General features: G+C 40.3%; 1 protein-coding gene across 2 annotated transcripts; it reads right to left on the reverse strand.

Annotated features, from left to right (window-relative positions):
- Positions 1 to 2,355: 2,355 nt before the first annotated feature.
- LOC124111570 (protein rolling stone-like) lies at positions 2,356 to 27,096 on the reverse strand. Of its 2 annotated transcripts, XM_046471318.2 has the most exons (7): positions 26,991 to 27,094; positions 11,908 to 12,055; positions 10,565 to 10,609; positions 10,061 to 10,172; positions 8,526 to 8,760; positions 6,379 to 6,489; positions 2,356 to 3,161 (listed from the first exon to the last, which is right to left on the reverse strand). In XM_046471318.2, exons 2-7 carry the CDS (start codon positions 12,024 to 12,026, stop codon positions 2,710 to 2,712), a joined length of 1,074 nt encoding a protein of 357 aa, XP_046327274.2. In that variant the 5' UTR covers positions 12,027 to 12,055; positions 26,991 to 27,094; the 3' UTR covers positions 2,356 to 2,709. The 2 variants fall into 2 exon arrangements, with proteins under 2 accessions (XP_046327274.2, XP_046327275.2); XM_046471319.2 differs by lacking the exon at positions 6,379 to 6,489 and having other exon boundaries at positions 26,991 to 27,096.
- Positions 27,097 to 27,566: the final 470 nt, after the last annotated feature.

Raw genomic sequence — 27,566 nt, forward strand, 5'->3', positions numbered from 1 at the left:
TCCTGCTCATGTTTTATACCAGAATTTCATACTGGTAACTTTGTGCACATTCTGCATTTTTAGTGATTAAATTTACTTTTCTCCTAAATCACGTGAAGCACGTGCACATGTTCACAGGGAATAGGTAAGTTGCATTCCAGCTATGTGTTCCCAACTGTTTTCGTGCTGTTTGACAAATGTGTTTAAAACTGACGACCATTATTTATTTGGTGGCGTTTCGTTTGCCCCTCAGTTTATATGACAAACACATATCAACCAAAAACAGCTGGAACATTGGAACAGCGTCAAGCATCATTCATTATCTGCTTCATTGCTGCATTATGGTATTCAGCCAGGTCACGGATCAAAACCACACGAGCCTCATTTATCGGACACTTTGTTAATTTGGCAGTACATATTATTGCAAGTATATTTCTTATGATTGTAAGTGACAGCAAAACGAGGCGCTCATAAAATCTCAAACTTGAGCAGTGGTCCTATCGGAAAACACTCACTATTCTGCTTTCTTCCAATATGGTTTCCTTGTCTCAAGAACGGAATGGGTGTGCTGCTGACACATATTGTGAGGGACTCTATTCCCTTCTGCCTGTTTCAATATAATTTGTTAACTATGCATTGATCATGTGGCATGTGTAGTTGTTTACTGATTTCACAATTTGGTACGTACCGATTCCAGGTTAAAATACGGAATCGACTCGAAACAAGTTGTAACCACGAGTAAACAAACATTCAAAAGAATATGTGTCGCACAGGCGTCTGATGTAACACTGTTGCCTCCCTTGGGCGCATTTACATCCTATAACCGTTTAACAGAATCCTGAGCTCGTGGAGTTTTCGCGTGGTAAGTGTGTAAGACCTGCATCAACGAAATTCCATTTCAAAATTTGATGCATCACTGGCAAAACTGATGTCTGATGATATGTCCCCAAGTATTTTTCACGCGAACAATTGACTTGCCTTTGCATGTGTTTCTGACGGATACCACCGATGGTGGTCGAGGATGTGTTTTTCGCGAACACCAATTTTTAATAGTGATTCATGAACACATGCTCGCGACATAGTCGAAATCGAAACATCGACTATTCGTTTTTTTTTATTACTTATGGAAGTGCTTTTGGTTGCTTATATCCACACATTAAACTTCTACACGTAAAACCCAATTCACTCACAAAACTCGAAACAAATTTGATGCGTTGGTAATGTCGTAACTGCGTTACGGGCTTAACTGGAGCCTGCTACAGATACCTGTCGTATTGCCGTTCCGCCCCTCTACTACAGATACCTGGCGTATTGCCGTTCCGCCCCTCTACTACAGATACCTGGCGTATTGCCGTTCCGCCCCTCTACTACAGATACCTGGCGTATTGCCGTTCCGCCCCGTCATGGTCAATGTCAGCCATGACTCTTCACTCGCCTGCTCAGCCAAAGGTCATTTAAGTCAAAGAGTGATTGGCCCAGACTCCGAACTATCTCCATCTGCATCCATGTGTCGAGCCTTGCTCTCATTGATCAACACAACGCAAGGTTTTCACTCACAACAATTTATTAACGCTTCAGTTCATCCTCCAAATACAACTTCTAAACAAGACAGGCTGGACCCGTCACAGAGTGTGAACACGGAGTGGTATCGATTTGCTTCAGTCGCTGGAAGACGCCGCTATACTCAGCTAGTGCTAAACGTGTCTGTTTAAGGTGATCGAGATTTCACCTTTCTTGGTCATATGTGATAATACCTCGATCTCATTCGTTTAAAGTGAGATCTGGCCATGAACTCATGTGTGTCCTAATCGGAAAAATAGCGGAGCATCACTCTGAGTCGACCTGGATTCTCAGTGTTCTTCTTCTCTGCTGATTAATTAACAAATAGACGATAACGTGGAAACAATCCGATGATAACTTGGAAATGTCTTTTCTCTATCGATTCCTTTCTAAACCCAGATTTATTTCCTGGGACCAACTTTAATTATATAAGTACAATGCAACCACAAGCTATCAAAGGATTAATTTGTTACAATTTTCTAATGTACAGTAAACTACGGTTATAACGAACTCAAAGGGACCACTAATATTAGTTCGTAATAACCGTAGTTCGTTATATGCATATATGCATAATATATTCAACAAATGGCCGGGACTTAAAATAAGTACGTTATATCGGTCAGTTCGTTATAAGCGTGTTCGTTATAAACGTAGTTTACTGTATTTGAGATGCATTTTAACCTTATAACATCAAGGAAAGGGATATGAAGTACAATGACAACGAATGTATTTTGTATGTTTCATGTTTATTAACATATATATTCCATACAGAAAGCGTAATACATAATTAAAATTCTTTATAGTTGATTGTATCTTTTCAATCAGAATCTAAAGATGTAGCTACAGTGAGGAGCAAAAGCAACTATACCTCTAAGTTGATTTAAACTGTACAGGCGCTCAGTCAGCACTCAAAGAATACTTCTACGTGGTTTTCTTTTTTAAGATATAATTTGATGTAAAACTTTTAAAAATTGAAAGCAAGTTCGCTAAATACACAACTGTTGATGGTGTCTTTGACATCTTCTCTTTGAAAATCAATCATTTCCCTTTTTTCCGGCACAAATTTGCAACATTTATATTTAGAGAGTGAAGTCCCGTCTTTCCGTGGCGTGTAGAAGCAACTGTAAAAGCAGAATTCATACAATGTTGTTAACTTTCCAATATATTAGCTCAGCAATGTTCTTTATGCCATCCACAACGATAGAACCTGTGATGGTCTAAACACCCTTTACTCAGCCATCCCATTCCTCCCCCTACATCCACATCTTCACTAGAACGCCTCCCAAGGCAAATGTCAAACAAAGATCCCTTGAGCATGGCAATCACAAAGATCAAGAACTGCAGGAATGGCACTAAAAGGCAAGAATAGAAAGAGAATAATGCTGCCCCGCCCGGATCAGCTGACCAGTCAAGTCCAGGGTATATAGCACTGGCGCCCAGGCCATTGGTCCCGCCTGCAGCCTGGTACACCGCGGAGAAGATGTAGTATGTAGCCGCCACGATGAGGGGTTGGAAGAAATGGAAGAATCTCACAGGAGACGCAGCGATACAGAGGTTGATGATGACGTACGTGGTGTTGCCGACGTGAGTTATGCAGTTAACCATCGAGATAGCACCCCCGGCTTGACAAAAAAAATGACAATCATTTTATTTTATGCTTATAATTAAATTCGACAACGAAAACATGTTTTATCCATAATAGTTTATACCAATAAGAGCGGGCCTGCACGTTTGCTGTTTAATTTCTTGTTGGTCTTCGGTCTGAAATGGTAGTTTGGACAATGAATATGCATGAAAGTCGCTAAATGTCCTGTGCATGACGATACACGTGAGCAGAAAGGGAATTACCTCGACTGTAATATTGAGATTCCCCGACATTCCGTAGCAATAAAAGTAGTGCGCCTCGGTGGATGGGGCTTACTTTCTAACATTCATTGGGAAATGAATGCAATAACACGTGACCAATTCAGCTGATGAGAATGCAGGATTTTCAATGAACACAACGAAAATTTAATTATTATTTAATATGATGTGTATATAGTCATAATGTATATTCCTAACGCACGCTAAAACAATATGCACGCATTCACATGTACATCTTTTCTTGAAAATTAAATTATTTATGATGAGTCCAAATTGATCTACAATGACAAAACATTAATCAGAGGCATTGACAAATGCATTGGAATGGTGACTGTGAAACTGGCGACCAAGAACTACTTTCAAAATATAAATGATTAACTGCTATTCACAAGCGATTCTAAGTGGGGTCACGGGACGGTGTTGAGTGGATAAGGCGTTCGCTCGTCCAAAAAGCTTCCCACCTTCTGCATTATGAATTCTTAGCATATTACCTGGACCACCTGAATGACATCACAGGGCATCACACATAGTGGTTGCTGAATGACATCACAGAGCATACACACAAAGTGGTTGCTGAATGACATCACAGGGCATACACACATAGTGGTTGCTGAATGACATCACAGGGCATACACACACAGTGGTTGCTGAATGACATCATAGGGCATACACACTTGGTGGTTGCTGAATGACATCACAGGGCATACACACATAGTGGTTGCTGAATGACATCACAGGCCTTACACACATGGTGGTTGCTGAATGACATCACAGGGCATACACACATAGTGGTTGCTGAATGACATCACAGGGCATACACACATGGTGGTTGCTGAATGACATCACAGGGCATACACACATAGTGGTTGCTGAATGACATCACAGGGCATATACACATAGTGGTTGCTGAATGACATCACAGGGCATATACACATGGTGGTTGCTGAATGACATCATAGGGCATACACACATAGTGGTTGCTGAATGACATCACAGGGCATACACACAAAGTGGTTGCTGAATGACATCACAGGGCATACACACATGGTGGTTGCTGAATGACATCACAGGGCATACACACATAGTGGTTGCTGAATGACATCACAGAGCATACACACATAGTGGTTGCTGAATGACATCACAGGCCTTACATACATGGTGGTTGATGAATGACATCACAGGGTACTTACGTGAATATATCAGTTCCCGGTACAATATTGTCAATTAGTCACTTAAGGTGTACTGACGTGAATACATTAGTCCCCAGTACAATATTGTCACTTAAGGTATACTGACGGGAATATACCAGTCCCCGGAACACTATTGTCACTTGCTCATTATGAACAATACTGACGGGAATATACCAGTCCCCGGAACACTATTGTCACTTGCTCATTATGAACAATACTGACGGGAATATACCAGTCCCCGGAACACTATTGTCACTTGCTCATTATGAACAATACTGACGGGAATATACCAGTCCCCGGAACACTATTGTCACTTGCTCATTATGAACAATACTGACGGGAATACATTAGTCCCCAGTACAATATTGTCACTTAAGGTATACTGACGGGAATATACCAGTCCCCGGAACACTATTGTCACTTGCTCATTATGAACAATACTGACGGGAATATACCAGTCCCCGGAACACTATTGTCACTTGCTCATTATGAACAATACTGACGGGAATATACCAGTCCCCGGAACACTATTGTCACTTGCTCATTATGAACAATACTGACGGGAATATACCAGTCCCCGGAACACTATTGTCACTTGCTCATTATGAACAATACTGACGGGAATATACCAGTCCCCGGAACACTATTGTCATTTGCTCACTTAAGGTATACTGACGGGAATATACCAGTCCCCGGAACACTATTGTCACTTGCTCATTATGAACAATACTGACGGGAATATACCAGTCCCCGGAACACTATTGTCACTTGCTCATTATGAACAATACTGACGGGAATATACCAGTCCCCGGAACACTATTGTCACTTGCTCATTATGAACAATACTGACGGGAATATACCAGTCCCCGGAACACTATTGTCATTTGCTCACTTAAGGTATACTGACGGGAATATACCAGTCCCCGGAACACTATTGTCACTTGCTCATTATGAACAATACTGACGGGAATATACCAGTCCCCGGAACACTATTGTCACTTGCTCATTATGAACAATACTGACGGGAATATACCAGTCCCCGGAACACTATTGTCACTTGCTCATTATGAACAATACTGACGGGAATATACCAGTCCCCGGAACACTATTGTCATTTGCTCACTTAAGGTATACTGACGGGAATATACCAGTCCCCAGTACAACATTGTCACCTGCTCACTTAAGGTATACTGACGGTAATATACCAGTCCCCATTACAACATTGTCACCTGCTCACTTAAGGTATACTGACGGGAATATACCAGTCCCCAGTACACTATTGTCCCTTGCTCACTTGAGCAATACTTACGTGAATATACCAGTCCCCAGTACAACATTGTCATTTGCTCACTAAAGCAATACTGACGGGAATATACCCGTCCCCGGAACACTATTGTCATTTGCTCACTTAAGCAATACTGACGGGAATATACCAGTCCCCAGTACAACATTGTCACTTGCTCACTTAAGGTATACTGACGGGAATATACCCGTCCCCGGAACACTATTGTCATTTGCTCACTAAAGCAATACTGACGGGAATATACCCGTCCCCGGAACACTATTGTCATTTGCTCACTAAAGCAATACTGACGGGAATATACCCGTCCCCGGAACACTATTGTCATTTGCTCACTAAAGGTCTGCTTACGTCTCAGGCCAGGACATGCTTACCTGGTGTCATCACTGATTCTCAGGGGATCAAGTCATATAACTGTCACCGCTATTTTAGCTTTTACGACCAATGGATAAGTGTTTCGGTTGGATAATCAAGTTATATATTTACGTGGATAGACCAGTCCCCAGTACATTATTGTCGCATGCAGACAGATAGTGTTGCTCAAATTCTGCGAAACCCACGTCACTTTGAGAAACAGCGGCATACGTCTGTCTTCACCTGTTAAAGAAGAGATTTCATTAGGGGAAAGGTCCATGTTTTCCTCTGTTAACACGATGAGAAAAGGATATTTTGGGGTGTCACAAAGGGTGTCAGCGTAACTGTAACTACATTTTGTTTTAATTTTACAAACCATTTGTTTCTTTATGCATTCGTAGCTGTTTTTGAAATCGTGGAAAACATTTACTATAATGTCCGAACCTGTTGAGTAGGAACACCTTCTGTTGCCCGCGTGCATTTTAGCGTCTCAATGTTGATCACGTGATATGATGTCAGATTGTTCAATTATATGAAACCAGGTATGACGTCGACGTGATTAATTGATAATGACGTCACTCATTGTTGTCATTGCATCATAAGAACAATTAGGCTGGCTTCAGAGAAGATTTTGTGTTGTGTTGTCATTTTTCACTCTCAAGATGGTATTGGTGTACTATATCAAATATCCCGCACGAAACTGCAAGACATTTCACTTTGGTATAGCCGATGAGTACAGGTATCGTGCTGACAAACCTAAACACATGATTAGGGAAAACTGGGATTCCAACCCACGACCATTGGTTTCTGGCACGTACAGGGGACGCAACTCTGCATAGCGATTCACGGCTCCTGAAACGACTGGGCCCAATAATAGCAATGGTCATATTTATCAACATTAATTATCCACCTGCAGAATCGAAACGACGAACTTCATGTTCCGCCAGAACACTTTCTGATACCCTCCTCCAATAATGCCACCTGTCCACAGATAAGACTTGAAACACCATGGCAGTTTTGGTTTACATAAGCTCAGGACCTTATTAGAAGTAATATGTACCACAAAGTGTGACAATGCGATACTATAATAAAACATAATATATTTATAATATATACTATCGACAAAATTAAGGGAACTAATGATTTCAATGTACCTATCGCTGAGGTGTACATTTACAAAACCTAGGCATTTCATCTGAACACAACATCTGATCACAATGAAATTTCCGATCATGAATGGACGTCATGTGATGCACGTGCACACAGAAGCAACTGAGCTAGCCACACGCTCAGAAATGCCTCGGAGACAGTATCTCAATGAACAGACAAACTTGTGGGTACGATAGGGAGGGGGACGTCAATATCCAAAAGTTGTCAAATCAAAAAGTGTAATTTCTTGGCTGTGGGACAAGTACCGTCAAGCGGGTGGGGTTGCATTCAGACATGGGCGTGGGAGCATTAAACAAACGAACTAATTTGGTTATTTCTGTTCTCTGTCCATCATGTTGTTATAGTATAATCCTCCTGTTACCATCACTTTACCTACTCATGTTCTCCCACTCATGTATGCAATTGTTGTTACTGTTAATCCTCTATGGTTAATCCTCCACCTGCTATATATATTCTGTACAATGTTCCTCTTTCAGTCTTGCTTGACAACGGAAAAGGACCTATATCGAAACGTCGCCTTTACAGTAATTAAAGTTGTTATCTATAAATTGTGTCTACTTTGTCATCCGTCAACTTCTAATTAATGCCTATCAAACAATTAATTTGGTCATTGTGAATGGACATTTGACTGACAAGCGAAATGTTGCCGAAATCTGGCATCGTGTCGTTCTTCAATTCGCTAGAATTATCGGCAGAATTGTTGAACTGCAAGATGGCAATGCCAGACCACATGATACCATGGTCGTGACCGACTATCTCCGACGACGAGGCATACGGACATTGGAATTGCCCGGTAAGCCCCCTGACATATCCCCGATAGAGCACCAGGGGGATGTTCTTGGGGGGAGAGCGTACCCCAGAGACCGAGCACCCACCAACCTAGCCCAGCTTGGGGTAGCTCTTCAGGTGGAATAGAGGACAATACTGAGGGCAACCATACGCAAGTTAACCAACAGTATGCCATCAAGGTGCATGACACATGATGGACACACCAGGATCTGATCTACACGCCCGAAATAGTTTTTGAAGACATGTATCGTCATTGCACCTTCACTATCATTTCATCAGTTCCCTTACTTTTGTCGGAAGTATACAGTTCTCATACGAACCACTAATGATGTCTTTCCTCACAAGGTGACAGTAGCCCACTGCAACAAAGTCAATCAGAGTGGAAAACGTCAGAAGGAAGAACATCCAGTTTGTGAAATATATGAACCACTTGATGCTGTCCTCTTCGGTCCTCGTCCACGTGTGTCTGTCACAGAACCACGTTACGATGATCATGGCGACGTGGTAGGCTGCAACAACACCGCGCCAACACAAGTACATCTTCGGCCAGCCCCACTGGAAGGCAACACAACAGACACGTGTACAAGTAATGTGAACATTTAGTACACAGAAGACTAGGACTTTGAGGCCAGAACTGCTATTTTGGCATTAGGCGATCGAGATCTTGTCATAGTTGTGGCCTTTAATGGTTGAAACTGGTTGTGAGACACAAATGTGAGTATGATGTGCATATTGTACTTGCCCCACCAACTTTTATCTGATTATAATATAATGGAATGATGGCGTGACCTTTTATGTTCAGTGTTGCTTTCAATGTACTAAACCTGTGGCAGTTGTGTTCTACATTCCTGTGGACACAGTTGTCTGTCAGTGATTATGTTCCAAGGATTAGCCTCAACCATTATTTTCTGTGGGGTGCTGGTCATTAGATTAGGTTTCGGGTAGTTTTCTTTGTTCAAATCAGCTGATTGATTCAGATACTAACATAGCACTAGGCGAAAAAAACATTCTGTTCAACCTTTATCACCTGTACACCAGCAGTTACACACTGACTGAAACTAATTGTTGTTCGTGTCCTGTCCTGTAAGATGACCACTGCAATAGCCCCGTGGGTATTCAAGTTTAGAAATGATCCCCAGCAATATATGCTGGTCGTGAGAGTTGATATAGTGGATCGGTTGTCCAGGGTCGGACATTTGGTGGATTGCCTGTCATCTACACGGTGGAGTTGATCATTTGTTCACAATATGAGTCACTGGAGTGTTTGCTCCAGACTTGTTCATGGAAAGTGTTCACGGGTTAAGGGCGCATGTGTCTCATCGAAGTGGTTAAAAATGAGTTTGCTCTGTAGAATGGTGTGTTTTGAAATAGTAACCGAAAAGAGCTTGTTCCTGACGAAAACTCACCCGATCCTCTTATATCCTGAACAAAAACAGTCAGGGATCATTCATGTTTCTGGATTGTTTTGTAGTGCAGAATGAGCACATAATTTCATTAAATTCCCCAAAACAAGATCCGTACCTTTTTTGTTTAGTTTATATAGTAGATAATAACATAACCTTAACCGCTAAACAACAATGTAACAACGACAAAGGAGACAGAATTTATGGATAACAACCTCTTTATTTACTTGACAGCGGTATAAGGATCTATACTGAAACGATGCCTTTACAGTAAATAAAGAAGTTGCCATCTATAATTTGTGTTTGCTATTCCATCTGTCAACTTCTAAGTAACAATTAATGAAACAACAATTTAACAACAATGTCACAATAATGGGGACAATAATGTGACAACAATTTAAGAACAATGCAACAACAATGTGACAACAGTGTAACAGCAAAGTAACACTTACTTCAAATTTGGTAAAAAGATATGGACGAGAATGCTGGAGTCCAAAGCTGGAACACCGGAACTGTTCCCTCCAGTGTTCCATGGAACACGTTGTCCAGGAGTCGGAACTGTCACTGGAACACCAGTAGCTTGGTAAACGAATATACAGGGTACACACAACCAAGTGGCTTCTGTGACGTGCATTTGGTATGGATCAGATAAAGTGACAATTTCATGGTTATTTAAGAATTAGTCTTCAATATGCGTGTGTAAATTAACATGGTGCACACTGTAAATCAGGAGTGAACGCAAAGTGTGCATACCGACTCCGACGTTGACACTTAGCAGATCGCATTTAACACTTCAATGGCTAGTACACCGATCCAGCATACATATGAATGTCACCACAACAAATTCAAACCAACAAGATCAGATAAGAGTTGTGAGCACATAGCTGCACATAGCTGCACATATCGAGGAACAGGTCATTTTCCAACAATCTTCATTGCAGTGCACTGCATAGTACCTTTGTCTACTTCTGCCGTTGCTTCTATGGGTTCCAATAGCCGAGCTGTAAATAAACGACAAAGCCCATCATAAGAAAATCTGTAGCCTGTTGTACAATTTCAACTGTACATTAAGCCAATTGTACGATTCCGACTATCAAATAGCGATGACACCAGGCGTTCGTATCTGCCCCACCGATGGCACGGGTCCCAAGCACATGGCTCCAACTGTCTTGCAGTGTTTTTACAGTTTCCTTTCAAGATTTATTTTTCAAAATATTTTTTTATTGAATTCAGTATATGATGTTACATGTTATACAGGTGTAGGTTACATACCTATACAGCAGACAACAAATTAAAGTTGGCTACAGGTGTACAACAATGTTCACAAATGCTGAAACGAGCAGGCTATATTTGCCATACTTATTAACCAAGTGTGATGCTGAATCATTATAGCACATTAGTGGAAATTGTTCATGTTCAAAATAGGGACATATTAACTAGACAATTCATGTGCCAAAGTTTTGCATTTTCTGTCAAACTGTCTTATTGTATTGTTTTTGTGTGCAATTGATTTCTCTATCCGAAATATATCGAATAAAGTCTTCAGAAAGTCTTCAAGTGACAATTTGTTTTTATCAATACTTGAGACATGTATATATGTTTTGCATGTCAGTATGATGTGATTTAACAGAATGTTACAGTTGTACCCAAGTAAAACAGAATACAAAGATGCCGACCAGAACAGGCCACAGCTAATAAGCCATAATGTTGTCCTGAAACTAATATGAGGAGGTAACAGCGCTGGGCCCTGCAATCAAGGTAAGTATAAAACGTGAACGCCGAAACACTTTCCACTGGGCCTGAAAGGCACGCTTTCAAACTTTACAAACGAATCAGCTGGGAACCATGGGACGTACACTCGAGACACATATTACCACACACACATAAATGATAATATGTGAGTGAGTGAGTGAATATGGTTTTACGCCGCTTTTAGCAATATTCCAGCAATATCACGGCGGGGGACACCAGAAATGGGCTTCACGCATCATACCCATGTCGGGAATCGAACCCGGGTCTTCGGCGTGACGAGCGAACGCTTTAACCACAAGGCTACCCGACCGCCCCTGATAATATGTTCTTTCTACCCATGTTTTCCACAAACCGATTAAATATTAATGATCATGATGAATATCTTTTTGCAAATTTTACTTTTTTCTCTTTTTTTGCTTACCTTTACCTCGAAGAAAATCTGTGAACAAATAATTGGAAAAAATGATGGCCTGCAGATTTATCGAAATAGTGGAGTTATTGAGTTCATGAAACAATCAACATCGGATTGTTATTTGATAATTCCAACCTTTTGTCGTTCGGCGGATGACGTCTCCTGATTAACGGAGAGGTTTCATCACTCATCTTCCTGTCTCGTCTTATGTCTCCTGGCTCCTGTTTCCTGGCTGCCATCTCCTGGCTCCTCATCCCAGTCACAGTACCGTAGGAATCAGTCACTGTCGCGATGTAAAACAATATATTTGAAAACAAATCGACCAATGGCAAATTAAGTCTCACAGGTGTCGCAGGCAATTATAAATTATGATAATTGTGTAAAATAGGATTTCGAGGATCTTTTTTGAAATCATTGTTTGGAAAGAAGATTGAAATAGAACGCATTATTCAGTGTTAATGTGCGTGTGTATCTCTGCCATGATCTTAATAACACTGTGTACGAGACTGGAATAGGTTTATACAATGTCTGTACTAGATATACATGCAAATTCCTTGGTGATGACACGTGGTCGTGTGCGCGGGTCACTTTTCAGGTGAAGTTGATCAACGTCGTTCGAGGAGCATAGTTGGAGCCCGCGTTCCACAGCTTGACTGTTGAGAATCTCCAGGGATTCGGTCATGCTGAAACACACGTGACGTTGTCCGAAAATGAAATCTGTTCACCCAGCATTGAGAGGTTACGATGGTAAGTATTCAAGGTAAGCCTCTTAAAGGATCATTTTCTGAACTAGCAATTTCTGGCTCCTTTCTTCTTCTTCTTCTTCTTCTTCTTCTCCCCCTTCTTCTTCTCCTCCTCCTCCTCCTCCCCTTCTTCTTCTTGTTACTTCTTCTTCTTCTTCATCTTCTTCTTCTTCTTCTTGTTACTTCTTCTTCTTCATCCCTACTTCTTCTTCTTGGTACTTCTTCTTCATCCCTACTTCTTCTTCTTGGTACTTCTTCTTCATCCCTACTTCTTCTTCTTGGTACTTCTTCTTCATCCCTACTTCTTCTTCTTGGTACTTCTTCTTCATCCCTACTTCTTCTTCATCCCTACTTCTTCTTCATCCCTACTTCTTCTTCTTGGTACTTCTTCTTCATCCCTACTTCTTCTTCTTGGTACTTCTTCTTCTTGTTACTTCTTCTTCATCCCTACTTCTTCTTCTTGGTACTTCTTCTTTATCCCTACTTCTTCTTCTTGGTACTTCTTCTTCATCCCTACTTCTTCTTCTTGGTACTTCTTCTTCATCCCTACTTCTTCTTCATCCCTACTTCTTCTTCATCCCTACTTCTTCTTCATCCCTACTTCTTCTTCATCCCTACTTCTTCTTCTTGGTACTTCTTCTTCATCCCTACTTCTTCTTCTTGGTACTTCTTCTTCATCCCTACTTCTTCTTCATCCCTACTTCTTCTTCATCCCTACTTCTTCTTCTTGGTACTTCTTCTTCATCCCTACTTCTTCTTCTTGGTACTTCTTCTTCATCCCTACTTCTTCTTCTTGGTACTTCTTCTTCATCCCTACTTCTTCTTCATCCCTACTTCTTCTTCTTGGTACTTCTTCTTCATCCCTACTTCTTCTTCTTGGTACTTCTTCTTCATCCCTACTTCTTCTTCTTGGTACTTCTTCTTCATCCCTACTTCTTCTTCATCCCTACTTCTTCTTCATCCCTACTTCTTCTTCATCCCTACTTCTTCTTCTTGTTACTTCTTCTTCATCCCTACTTCTTCTTCTTGGTACTTCTTCATCCCTACTTCTTCTTCTTGGTACTTCTTCTTCATCCCTACTTTTTCTTCTTGTTACTTCTTCTTCATCCCTACTTCTTCTTCTTGGTACTTCTTCTTCATCCCTACTTCTTCTTCATCCCTACTTCTTCTTCATCCCTACTTCTTCTTCTTGGTACTTCTTCTTCATCCCTACTTCTTCTTCTTGGTACTTCTTCTTCATCCCTACTTCTTCTTCATCCCTACTTCTTCTTCATCCCTACTTCTTCTTCTTGGTACTTCTTCTTCTTGGTACTTCTTCTTCATCCCTACTTCTTCTTCTTGGTACTTCTTCTTCATCCCTACTTCTTCTTCATCCCTACTTCTTCTTCTTCTTGTTACTTCTTCTTCATCCCTACTTCTTCTTCTTGGTACTTCTTCTTCATCCCTACTTCTTCTTCTTGGTACTTCTTCTTCATCCCTACTTCTTCTTCTTGGTACTTCTTCTTCATCCCTACTTCTTCTTCATCCCTACTTCTTCTTCATCCCTACTTCTTCTTCTTGGTACTTCTTCTTCATCCCTACTTCTTCTTCTTCATCCCTACTTCTTCTTCTTGGTACTTCTTCTTCATCCCTACTTCTTCTTCTTCATCCCTACTTCTTCTTCTTGTTACTTCTTCTTCATCCCTCTACTTCTTCTTCTTCATCCCTACTTCTTCTTCTTGGTACTTCTTCTTCATCCCTACTTCTTCTTCATCCCTACTTCTTCTTCATCCCTACTTCTTCTTGGTACTTCTTCTTCATCCCTACTTCTTCTTCTTCATCGCTACTTCTTCTTCTTGTTACTTCTTCTTCTTCATCTTCTACTTCTTCTTCTTGTTACTTCTTCTTCTTCTTCTTGGTACTTCTTCTTCATCCCTACTTCTTCTTCTTGGTACTTCTTCTTCATCCCTACTTCTTCTTCTTGTTACTTCTTCTTCTTCATCCCTACTTCTTCTTATTGGTACTTCTTCTTCATCCCTACTTCTTCTTCTTGGTACTTCTTCTTCATCCCTACTTCTTCTTCTTGTTACTTCTTCTTCATCCCTACTTCTTCTTCTTGGTACTTCTTCTTCATCCCTACTTCTTCTTCTTGTTACCTCTTCTTCTACTTCTTCTTCATCTTCTACTACTTCTTCTTGTTACTTCTTCTTCTTCATCCCTACTTCTTCTTCTTGTTACTTCTTCTTCTTCTTCTTGGTACTTCTTTTTCATCTTCTACTTCTTCTTCTTGTTACTTCTTCTTCATCCCTACTTCTTCTTCTTGTTACTTCTTCTTCTTCTTGTTACTTCTTCTTCTTGTTACTTCTTCTTCTTCTTGTTACTTCTTCTTCTTCATCCCTACTTCTTCTTCTTGTTACTTCTTCTTCTTCTTGTTACTTCTTCTTCTTCTACTTCTTCTTCTTGTTACTTCTTCTTCTTCTTCTTGGTACTTCTTCTTCATCCCTACTTCTTCTTCTTCATCCCTACTTCTTCTTCTTGTTACTTCTTCTTCTTCATCTTCTACTTCTTCTTCATCTTCTACTTCTTCTTCTTGTTACTTCTTCTTCTTCTTCTTCTTGTTACTTCTTCTTCTTCTTGTTACTTCTTCTTCTTCTTCTTGTTACTTCTTCTTCCTTCTTCTTAAAGCGCTGGCTCGTAACGTGAAAGGCCCGGGTTTGATTCCCCACATGGGCACCATTTTCCGGTGTCCCCCGCCATGATATTGCTAGAATATTGCTAAAAGTGGTGCATAACAGTACTCATTCACTCTTCTTGTTGATTACTTGCCTTATGAGACGTGTCATAAGATGTTCGATCAAGGTTACATCATTCAAGGCCCTAGAAGAGCTTTCCAAAATATATGTGGTTATGTGGCTGACATTTCCAGATTTGACGTATCAGTGACAAAAATGATGGCTGATGCAATCAGTAACAAAATTGATGTCTGATGCAATTCCCTACTTTGACTTGTACTATATGTTCCCCTATTTTTAAGGTGAACACTTGACTTGCCTCTGCATGTGTTTGTGATGGGTGCCACCTGTGTAGCAGGATACGCTCACCTTTTTTCCAAACACCTGCTCATGATATAGTCGGAATCGTACAATAGACTCGTGAATATGGAAAGGGTTTTGTCGCTTTTATTAACTTCAAATGAAATGTGACCTGTGCACAGGACCAGTGCTACCACAAACGTATTTGCTGAACTCCTGGTTATCTGCTGAAACACAATCCAATGATCAATGTCATGAGCAATGATCGACGTCGTTGGCGACGACACGACGTTGTCAACCAAGCATGACCACCCGATTCATCAATGAAAGTGCCACTGAGTAAGGAGGTGTGAAACAAACAATGAAACAAACAAGAAATGTTTTTTTATCATGGTGATGTATTTGATACCAGTATCTTATAGTTGTGTTTGTGTTGTGTTTTAGCGACTGTTTTCAGTCTTGTAACGTTTTTAAAACGTTGGGATTTTTTAATCAAATCCAATGTTCCAGTACATGCATTCTTTTGCCAGACGGTTTTGTACAACCAACCGTTATTGATACTTCTCTATTCTTTAAACGTGGTTAAATGTCGTTATTAATCTGCCAGCTCTACATTAAGTCTGCATGAACAGTGCTGAATGTCATGCATGACACGGCCACAAGTAACATGTGTTTGAGGCAGGGTGTGTTTCATAGAAACGTTTGATCGCGCGAGTTATTTTAACCATGCATAACAAAGCTAGGTAATTTTTCAATTATATACACCAACATTTGCATAAATTACATTGTTAAATATCAAATTGAACAGAAACTGTATAAACACTGCAAGACAGTTACATCCTGTCATCCATCGGCTAGAGTTTGCGTCAAGTGATGACTGCAAACCTTAGCAGGTGCTTGGGACACGTGCCACCGGTGGGGCAGGATACGCTCTCCTCTTCGCGGACACCTGGTGTCATCACTATTTGATGGAGATTCATAAACAGATGCTGATGGTTTAGATAAGGGTCTTGTCGCTTTTATACCACTCCCTCTGGATATCCATTTGGTTCGCTTTAGCCAACTGGGCAATATCTGAGCATCCAGACTGACGCAGAAACAAAACTTATCGTGAAACCACTCATCCAACCACACACATCCATCAAGCATTGCATCAAGTTATCTTTGTACACTTCTGGTCGTCAAAGACATTTGTAATGTCCAAATTAACGAGATGTTCAGGACAATGTGTCAAAAATGAAAGCAAATATAATCTGATGTATACCGTGAATGCAGTATGTGAAATGCTGGATTTCCTCATTGATAATATATATGTATAATGTGTAGGTAAGACAAGGAGACGCCATCCCCATATTCCCCTTCTTGCTGATCTTCAGCAACCCATGCTTGCTGTGAAAGGCGACTATGCTTGTCGTAAGAGGCGACTAGGGGGATCGGGTGGTCAGGCTCACTGACTTGGTTGATGCATGTCATCGTATCCCAATTGCATGGATCGAGGCTCACGATGTCAATCACTGGATTGTCTGATCCAGACTCGACTATTTACAAACCGCCGTCATATATCTTGAATATTGCTGCTTGTGGCGTTAAACAACAAACAAACAAAACAAAAAATCCTGCTTTATGCATATGAATTGGAATTTCTGCTCGCACGAAGTGAAAACAAGGCAATTTGGCCAAGACTTTTACTTAAGCTTCAGGTATATCAGCGATCTGACATCGTTCAATAACAATCAAATAGCCAATTCCCTTCAACTGACTTACCCACCTGAACTTGAAATAAAAGAGACCGATTCGACCGCCTGATCTGTTCCATGTTAAGATAGATCTATGCATAAAAAATCAGGTGACAAAGTGGGAACCCCTCATGTCGAGCAATAATCCAGCAGCTCCAGATTTTGGTGTCTGCATTTCCGATACATACGACTTCGTCATATCCGAAGTAGATTTTATGTCTGAGCAATATCCAGACTGATACAGAAACAAAACTCATTGTGAAACCACTCATCAAACCACTCATCAAATCACACATCAAACCACTCATCAAACTACTCATCAAACCACACATCAAACCACTCATCAAACCACTCATCAAACCACTCATCAAACCACCCATCAAACCACTCATCAAACCACTCATCAAACCACACATCAAACCACTCATCAAACCACTCATCAAACCACAAATCAAACCACTCATCAAACCACTCATCAAACCACACATCAAACCACTCATCAAACCACACATCAAACCACTCATCAAACCACTCATCAAACCACACATCAAACCACTCATCAAACCACACATCAAACCACTCATCAAACCACTCATCAAACCACTCATCACCACACACATACATCAAGCACTGCATCAGTTATTTCTTTTAGCAGATATTTCTATAGATTATGGAAATGCCTTTGTCGTATTTATTTCCAAAGCCTACTTTGTTTCACTACGAAATTTAGATTTTGTTCATGTATTGAAAGCAGTGACCCAGTGACCGAGTGAGTGCGTGAGTGATTGTTCAGCTATCTTCAACAGAAGGGTGAATCAAGTTTGGGACCAAAACTCAGTTGATCCTGTGAACTTTGCGTTCACTAATGATCTGCTCAGTGAGTACACCAGTATTTATGCTTACACCGCAACATACGCATATCAAAGTCTAATGCTCAACTTACCCTGAAATGCATTTGATCTGATCCATACCAAATGAACGTCACAGAAGCCCCTCGGTTGTGTGTACCCTGTATATTCGTTTACCAAGCTACTGGTGTTCGAGTGACAGTTCCGACTCCTGGACAACGTGTTCCATGGAACACTGGAGGGAACAGTTCCGGTGTTCCAGCTTTGGACTCCAGCATTCACGTCGATATCTTTTTACCAAATTTGAAGTATGTGTTACATTGGTGTTACACTGTTGTTTAGCAGTTAAGCTTATCGTATTATCTACGACGCATACTTTTATGAAATTGTGTGCTCCGTCTCCACTACAAATAAATATCTTAAAAATATTCATGATCCCTGACGTTTTTGTTTCCGTGTTCAGTGTTTTTTTTGGTTAGAAACATGATATTGTTTCGGTTACTATTTCAAAACACATAGTTTTACGGAGCAGACTCTTTTTTAACCCATTCAATAGAACCCTCTTCGCATGAATATATAGCTTACAAATCAAGAAACACAATGAAGGCCAATTGGGATTCGAACCGACTATCCTGAACGCCTAGGGGGTGCAACTCTTGACAACTACCTGCAGCAGCATAGACGACTGGTGCCCCGTGCCCCCTGAACCTGTGAACACTTCACATGAACAATGCAGATACAGTAAACTACGAATATAATGTACTCAAAGGGACCACTAATTTTAGTTCATAATAACCGTAGTTCGAATTCGTTATAAGCATATATACAGGATATATGCAACAAATGACCGGGACTAAAAATAAGTTTGTTATATAGGTCAGTTCGTTATAAGTGTGTTCGTCATAAACGTAGTTTAATGTACACACAAACACAGACACGGTAAGTTGATATGCCATATCTCACACATTCTCAAATCAGGAATATAGAGAGGTTTCCTGGAATTTCAGTATGTTTAAAACTACTTATAGATTTTCTGACGAAGTTAAATTATTTTATAAATGGCCGTAACTATTTGACTAAGAAACAAAGTTACACTGTGATACAAAACTTAACAGATAAATACGCATGTATAGCAATAACACATATAAAATACATAACTAACCTGTCATGTATGGTTGTTTGTTTGTTTCTTGTTTAATGAGGTACTCAACAATATTCCAGCTATACGACAATGGCCAGTGAACAATGATCTATGACACTGTGCAATTCATCAAAATGACCGAGCCGGTCCAACCGATCTACTATATCGCCTCTCACGACCAGCATAGATTGCTGGGGATCATATCTAAACCTAAATACCCACAGGGCTAATCCTGGGGAGGATTGCAGGGGTCATCTGACTCATCACCACACAAACAACTAAAGTTCAAGATTAAAAATACCATAGTCTGGAGTGGTTCAAAATAAGTGTTCAAAACACATAGTTTTTTTTAAAAAGAAGTTGCCAAAAAAACCTTCAAACTTAATCCAAAGACAGATGTTTTAATTTCTACCACCCTGCTGTGCACTGTTTGGACTGACCAAGTCATTTCTTGGAAATGGAACATACCATTTCCGTTGTAGGGGTGGCAGGTTGTAGAAATAGTTTTTAAAATTCTAAACGAATTTATTTCTCCAACAAACTTTACGAATTAACATTCTACTATTTGTTTTACATGAGTAAGTATTATAAATGAGTGAGCAATTACCCCCAGTAAATAATTTTAAAAAATCAAAATAAACGCCTCTCAACCCCGAACTTGGATGTGGCAGGACTTGACCTACTTCACAGTTATTCACACTTCAACACTGTAAATATGGCTGCCAATGTTTACATTTTCCGTGCCTCAGCAGATAGTTACGAAGCAAGATGACAACCCCGATCTATGATGTGGTTCAACAGTAACCTGTAGATTTACTGGGATGAGCCTGCTGGTACAATGTGAGTACTAATGGAACTGGAATATGATTGAACAGCGGCTTTTTAGGCTGCAGACAAGACGTGGCTGCAGACATGCATGATTTGACCTGTCAATCTGAAGTTTTCACAGATTCAACGCAAGCGTGTGAAAGAAAATTATTGGGACAGTTTTATCCCAGAAACAGTGGTTCTGTATGATTTTCTAAATTGTGCGTGTTCTGAAATGAATCTCATCAAGTTTAACAAGTTGCTATGATCAAGTGTGCCTTGACTCAAGTTATGTCGGGACATTGTTTTCACCTTTTGAAGGAAGCTAAAGTCTCCTGCCAAATCCTTACGGTGGTGGTAGACGGAGATGGCAATGAATATCAAAAAAGGTTTGTAAACAACATGTTTTCATGAATAAAGTTTCTTCAAACATTTTTTATAATGTTTTTTAACTGTCATTGTCAGTTCTTTCAAAGATGAAATAGCCTTTACCGATTCTGGTCGCCAGAGAATGTCCCTAACAGTTTCATAAACATTATATTTGTATGGAAAAGATATGCCTTCTTTAAATCTTGTAGTGTCATAAACGTAGCAGTCATGGGTGCAGCCTAGAACGCCCAAAACATCCAAATTCAAATTTCCGTATTTCCTTTATTAGACGCTAGTCTATCTATTATTTCGCAAGAGCCCATGACCCTTGGCATTTATTAGCGACCTGGCTTGTATTTGAGACCCAGCGTGTAATATTTGAAATATAGATAGGTTTTAAAGTTCATATGAGGGTGATGGATCAGCAGCCACTTTTTATGAATCGATATGTAGACTATCGATGTATTCATATGCACCTTTTTGTGAAAAGGCTTAATATATAAGAAAGGGGTTTCCATAGCAAGAGATAAACCTCTTTTAACCAATCAGAATCAAGCATTCATCAATGTCATGGTAGAATACATTATACCCAAATATAAATTGGTAGGGCAAGTACAAAATGCACATCATACTCCCATTTTTGTGTCACACCCAGTTTCAACTATTCAACACTACAGCTTTGACAAGTACTTGATCACCTAATGCCAAAACAACAGTTCTGAAATTGAAGCCCCATGTAGTGTTCTTCTGTGTACTCCGTGTTCACATTACTAAATCATATGCCTATTGTGTTGCCCTTCCAGCGGGGCTTGCCGAAAATGTTCTTGTGTTAGCGCGATGTTGTTGCAGCCTACCACGTCGCCATGATCGTTGTAGCTTCGTTCTGGAACAGAAAGACGTGGAGGAGGACCGAAGATAGCAGTATCAAGCAGAAGTGGTGCATCTATTTCACAAACTGAATGTTCTTCCTTCTAGAATCGTCCAGAATTGTCACCTCGTATAGGTATGGAAATTTAAGTTGTGCATGCACTTTGTGGCACATATACTCAACAACAAAAGTTCCTGTGGCACAATAGTTTAGTGTATTTTTCAAACAAGTAAAGTTTGGGTTTCAATATGGGAAGTACATGTATGGAATCAAGTCACAAAAACGCAAATGCTACAGAAAAGCATGCATTCCATGCAAAAGTTTACTTTTATGCAAGCCCTATGCATTTCACTACCTAAGAATGGGTATAAAAACATGTGCGTTAACGGGATTCAATATGCATTGTTTAGCATCGTGCTGACAACAACCACTCAGAAAAACAACTAAATTACGCAACAATTCAACATTACGAAATGCCACGCCTGTCCGAAAATGAGCGTCTGCGAGCCATGGGTATGCCTGAAGTCAACGTGATGTTGCAAGACAATTTAACGTCCACAGAAACACCTTTTGGTGTTTATGGCAACGTTGGCAACAGACGAACGCAGTCAGAGATCGACCGCGGAGTGGCAGGCCACGCGTAACCAATAATCGACAAGACAACTGGATCCGAACAACACACCTACCAAATCGATTCCAGCCAGCAACAGTGACTGCAAGAGGCATCCCTGGCAATCGACGAATATCTTCGGAAACCGTACGTCGTCGCCTCAGATGTGCAGGGATTGTCGCCAGAAGACCCGCAAGACGTCCCATTTTGTCAGGAAACCACCGTCAAGCACGTCTACAGTGGTGCGGACAGCGTCTGCGTTGGACGGCCATGCAGTGGGGATAAGTTCTATTCACTGACGAGTCTCGTTTTCACCTCAGCCACAGCAATGGACGGATTCGAGTGTACCGACGTCGAGGTGAACGTTACGTCAAACATTGTGTCATGGAAGAAGATCGGTTCCGGGGCGGCAGCGTTATGGTATCGGGTGGGATTACAGCAAGACAGGGGACCCATGGCAAAATGGCGAGAGCAGGTGTGACACGAATCAGCTCTCTCACATTTCATTTGATTATCATCTAATGCTACGTCCATGGAGGTATTATCAGAGCTATACCGATGCAAAATATGAACAGCTATGACTAAACCACCCTCAAGCCAAAAGAAAACACGAAAAAGAAAGAAAAAATCTACCTCGCCTAACACGAGTGCGAATACAGGGGACACTCAATCAAGCAAGCGAACCGCCGAGAAGGACGCAGCTAACGCCGTGAGACAATCTCTTGAGACAGCCTTCTCACCTCAAGTTCATCACCAACAAGTATTTACACCACACCAAGGTCAGTTTCAAACGTTTGCCAGTCCCTACATGCCATCTCAGATACCCCTACCTCAGAGCCCAGATACGTCAGCCATCTTGGCCAAGCTTGATCTCATTGACAAGAAACTCTAAAAACAAGACGCTATTGAACAAGATGTGCTTTCCATCAAAACAAACATGTCCAAACTTGAACATAAAGTACAAGAAATAGACACATTGAGAACGCGATTAGATGATATTGCGGAATCTAGAGAGAAGAGATCAAGATTCTTTATTCAGTATTTTGGGCCATGTGGCCTAGAGTACAATAACAATTACAATAATTGCTGCGTCACGTGATGTCAGAAAAATAAATACAAGTAGTCTTATTTCACATTAAATACATGATTTAAGTATAAGGACAAAGCCTTTACAATGTTGATATTTTTGGAGTTGAGTATATTACATAAACTGTGATTATCATGATGGACATTGGATAACCAAGGCAAATAGTGGTTTCTGACAGAAGAATATTTTGAACATATAAACAAAACATGAAATTCATCCTCTAATTGCCTCCCTGTACAGTGGGTACATAGATATAAACTCAAGTCTTCATTTGTATGTTTTGACTTTCGTAGCATGTTAATCTTAAAACCGTGTAGCGATATTCTGAATATGCGGAATCTAACCAATTTATGAGTGACTGTTTCGACACGTGGACGACGGACAAGGCTAGGATAAAAAGCGACATGAAGGCATTAAAAGATCAGATTGAGGATTGTGTTCCAAATTTATCAAATTTGAAGGCAGAAAATCTCTCGCTGAGAGAATCCTTGATTGATCAACATTGTCGCTCAGTGCGAGATAATCTAATTTTCAACAATATACCTGAGACGGAACCGGAGGCGACTCTTGAACAATGTGAGGACATTTTGAAAAACTTCATTAAATAACATCTGGATCTAGACGCCGAAAACATGAAATTTATACGAGTCCACAGAATCGGCAGGCCCCGACCCCCAAGACATGCAGGAGATACTGTCAGGCCCCGTGCCCTGATAGCAAAGTTTATCTACAGGAGGGAGAGAAATTCGGTGAAGGCAGCAGCAAATAAATTGAAGGGTGAACCCTTTTCTATCGTGGAGCAATTTCCTGAAGAGGTGAGTCAGTATAGGCGAGAAGTGCTAATGCCACTTTTGAGAGAGGTTGGACAGAAGGGTAAGCAAGCTTACATTGTGGTTGATAAGCTGTACATCAACAGAGTGCTTCAGGACGTTCACACCCCACCACCCTACAGGACTCCCCACCACCCTACAGGACACCCCACCACCCTACAGGACACCCCACCACCCTACAGGACACCCCACCACCCTACAGGACACCCCACCACCCTACAGGACACCCCACCACCCTACAGGACTCCCCACCACCCTACAGGACACCCCACCACCCTACAGGACACCCCACCACCCTACAGGACACCCCACCACCCTACAGGACACCCCACCACCCTACAGGACACGCCGCAAGCAATCTGGTCAAGCATAGGAATGGGACGGTGGACACGAGTTCATGAGTGACTATTTTAGTATTTTTCACACCCCATGCTTACAAGACTCTGATCCTGGTGTAGACTTTAGCCCCTGGTGTAAAAAGTCTAGATATAGCAATAGGACTAAACTTTCAGAACAATCTGATAACTCAGCTGCCTCTGCTGTTCACAACATAACTTTATTTATTAATTACTCATGTACTGACAACTATAATCATCTTGGTGTTTCAGGTCTACCTATGGATTGCCCGTCTGTTGATGATGAGGTGAAAATTGACCCTCTTATATCATCCTCTGATGTAAAAATAGGTACAGTTACTCTCACCCAAACTGATAATTTTTCAGAAAAATCTCCTTTTCATATGCGTGGGGCTTCAATGCATGAACAAGCAAGTAAATAACATGGACAATGATCTTGCTAAATATAATAATATTGCACAAAATTGTAATGCAGAAAGTGAATCTCCCCCAGGAGATTATACTAGTGATAATAGTCAATCTATTTTATCATCCTCTGATGTTACAAATGGCACAGTCACCCTCATCCAAAATAATGTACTTGCAACAAAATCTACATTTTATATGTCTGAGTTTCCTACTGATCACCCCCAAACAATTTATTGCATAAACAAGCAGATAAATAATAGGGCCAATGATATTGCTAAACATAATAACATTGCAGATAATTGTATTCCAGAATGTGATTATTCCCCAGAAAAAAACACTGTTAATAAAAGTAAAACTATTGAAGCAAATCAGGCTGATGAGGTTGATGATGACATGTTGAAATGTGACTCTAATACACCATGCCCTGTCGTTACATATGACACAGTCAATCTTATCCAAAATAATTTATTTCAAACAACTTCTATTTTTCATATGTCTAAGGCTCCCACTGAACACACCCAAACAATTGGCTGCATAAACAAGCATGTAAATAATAGGTCCAATGATATTGCTAAACATAATAACATGGTAGAGAATTGTATTCCAGAAAGTGAATCTATCCTAGGAGATAATATCCGTGGAAATGGCAATACTAATTATGCAAACCAGGCTGATGTTAATGCCGATGGAGATGATGATGATGATGATGATGATGATGTTGATGATGATGTTGATGATGTTGATGATGATATGTTGAAATGTGACTCTAATATACCATCCCCTGATGTTACAATTGACCCAGTCAATCTTATCCAAAATAATTTATTACAAACAAAATCTATTTTTAATAAGTCTGAACCTCTCACTGAACACATCCAAACAATTGATTGCATAAACAAACAGATAAATAATAGGGTCAATGATATTGCTAAACATAATAACATTGCAGAGAATTCTATTCCAGAATGCGAATATTCCCCAGGAGAAAACACTGGTAATACCAGTAATACAAATGATGCATATCTTGTTGATGTTGATGACGATGTGGTGAAATGTGACTCTATTTTATCATCCCTTGATGCTACAAATTGCACAGTCACTCAAATCAAAAATAATTTACTTGATACAAAATATTCTTCCCATATGTCTGAGGTTCCTTCTGATCACCCCCCAAATAATAGGGCCAATGCTATTGCTAAACATATTAACATTGCAGAGAATTGTACTCCAGAGAGTGAATCTTCCCGAGGAGACAATTCTGGTGATAACGATAATACTAATGATGCAAATCAGGCTGATGACGACGGAGGTGATGATGATGATGAGGATGATGATGATGATGATGATGATGAAGATGATGATGATGATTTTACAGAAAGTGATCATGCTGATGACCCTAAAATTAGAAATGATGTTATTATAAATAAGTTAAAATTCCTAAGCTTAAATGTGTGTGGACTTAGAAAACGATTAGGGTACAAAGAATTTAATACCTTGCTCAAAAGTAGAGACATGATAGGCCTTCAAGAAACAAAATCTGATTCCTTGGATGACTTACAAATTGACGGATATACTCTATTTCTCCAAAATAGATCAGGAGCCCTGAGAAAATCAGGGGGATTAGGTATAGCAATTAGAAATAAATATGTAAACTATACCACTCCTACTGAGGTAAAGTGTGAGCATATTCAATGGATAAAAATTTGCAGAAAATTATTTAACTTGGACCAAGACTTCTACTTAAGCAATGCCTACATCCCGCCCGAGGGGTCAAAATATGTTACTGTTGATACGTTCTTTGAAATAGAAAAATCTATACTTGAGGTATTCTCAAATAGTGATTATGTTACAATCACGGTGATTTTAATGCAAGAACAAGTGATTTATGTGATTATAATGTTTTTGATGAATATATAATTGAATAATTTGATCTAGATGTAAATGAGATAAGAAAAGAAATTGAGCCTGAATCTATACTAGAAGACTTGAATTTGCCAAGGGTGAGGGGCACGCAGGATAGATTCAAGATAAATAACTTCGGGAATAAACTGATTGATATCTGTAAAAATCTGAATTAATTTATAGGAAATGGACGACTGGGTACGGATAGACTTATTGGAAAAACAACATGTAAGGACAAAACTGTAATTGATTATGTCATTGCTTCTCCAATGTGCCTACCCCTCTTTATAACATTTGATATACAGGAGTTCTCTCCCCTTTTCTCGGATGTACATTGTCCACTCACATTCTTTCTGACTGTGTCAATATCTAACTTAGAAAACCTGGAACCCCTTCAACCGAATAACATACATAAGGTATTGGATAAACCAAAACGTTACGACAGCAACAAAACTGACTTATTTCGCCAAAACATAAATATTGAACAAATAAATAAACTCACCCAACTAGCCCACGCAGCGCGTATCCAACAATGTGACCCAGTTTCCGTAAACAATCTCGGAGACAGCATAGCGCACGTGCTAACTGACGCTGCACGTGCGGCATTTGGTGTAAGAAGCTGTAGGGGGGAAGCATTCGTGACCAACTCGTGTTATTCCGGGACAAGCCGAATAGCGACTCGTGCCCCTCTCATGGCCATTTTTGCGACCGGGTTCCGTCTTAGCGCAAACGTGCATACCTAAAATAATTGTCAACTCGTCGCGTTATGGTTCACATATATTTCCCCATATATTGTATATATTTCAGATGCCATTTAAAGCACATCTGGACATGCGGAATTATACAGTATGATTGAACACATTTAACTGTGCCTTGGGTATATTTTTAGATGCAAGACATATGTAAAATAAAAACATATTTCTGAGGGATTCTTTGAAATCATACGCGCAATCTGATTGGTTTATCGTATTTTCGCACATAACATTCATCGATAGGGGGACGAGTCTTCTTGCAGGTTACGGAAAGAGGCGAGTTGTTGCGAATGGTGGGGAAGCTGCGTTACGTAGTAAAACTGATA

Source organism: Haliotis rufescens, unplaced genomic scaffold (genome assembly GCF_023055435.1).
Source record: "Haliotis rufescens isolate VD_foot unplaced genomic scaffold, xgHalRufe1.0.p SCAF_71, whole genome shotgun sequence".
Taxonomy (NCBI): domain Eukaryota; kingdom Metazoa; phylum Mollusca; class Gastropoda; order Lepetellida; family Haliotidae; genus Haliotis; species Haliotis rufescens.

Coding starts and splice junctions, on each gene's coding strand:
- LOC124111570 (XM_046471318.2), bottom strand. CDS start 12,026: ATGAGGAGCCAGGAGATGGCAGCCAGGAAACAGGAGCCAGGAGACATA. Junction 8,761..10,060: donor ATCTTTTTACCAAATTTGAA/GTAAGTGTTACT, acceptor GTTGCCTTCCAG/TGGGGCTGGCCGAAGATGTA. Junction 3,162..6,378: donor CTGGGGACTGGTCTATCCAC/GTAAATATATAA, acceptor TTTTTTGTCAAG/CCGGGGGTGCTATCTCGATG.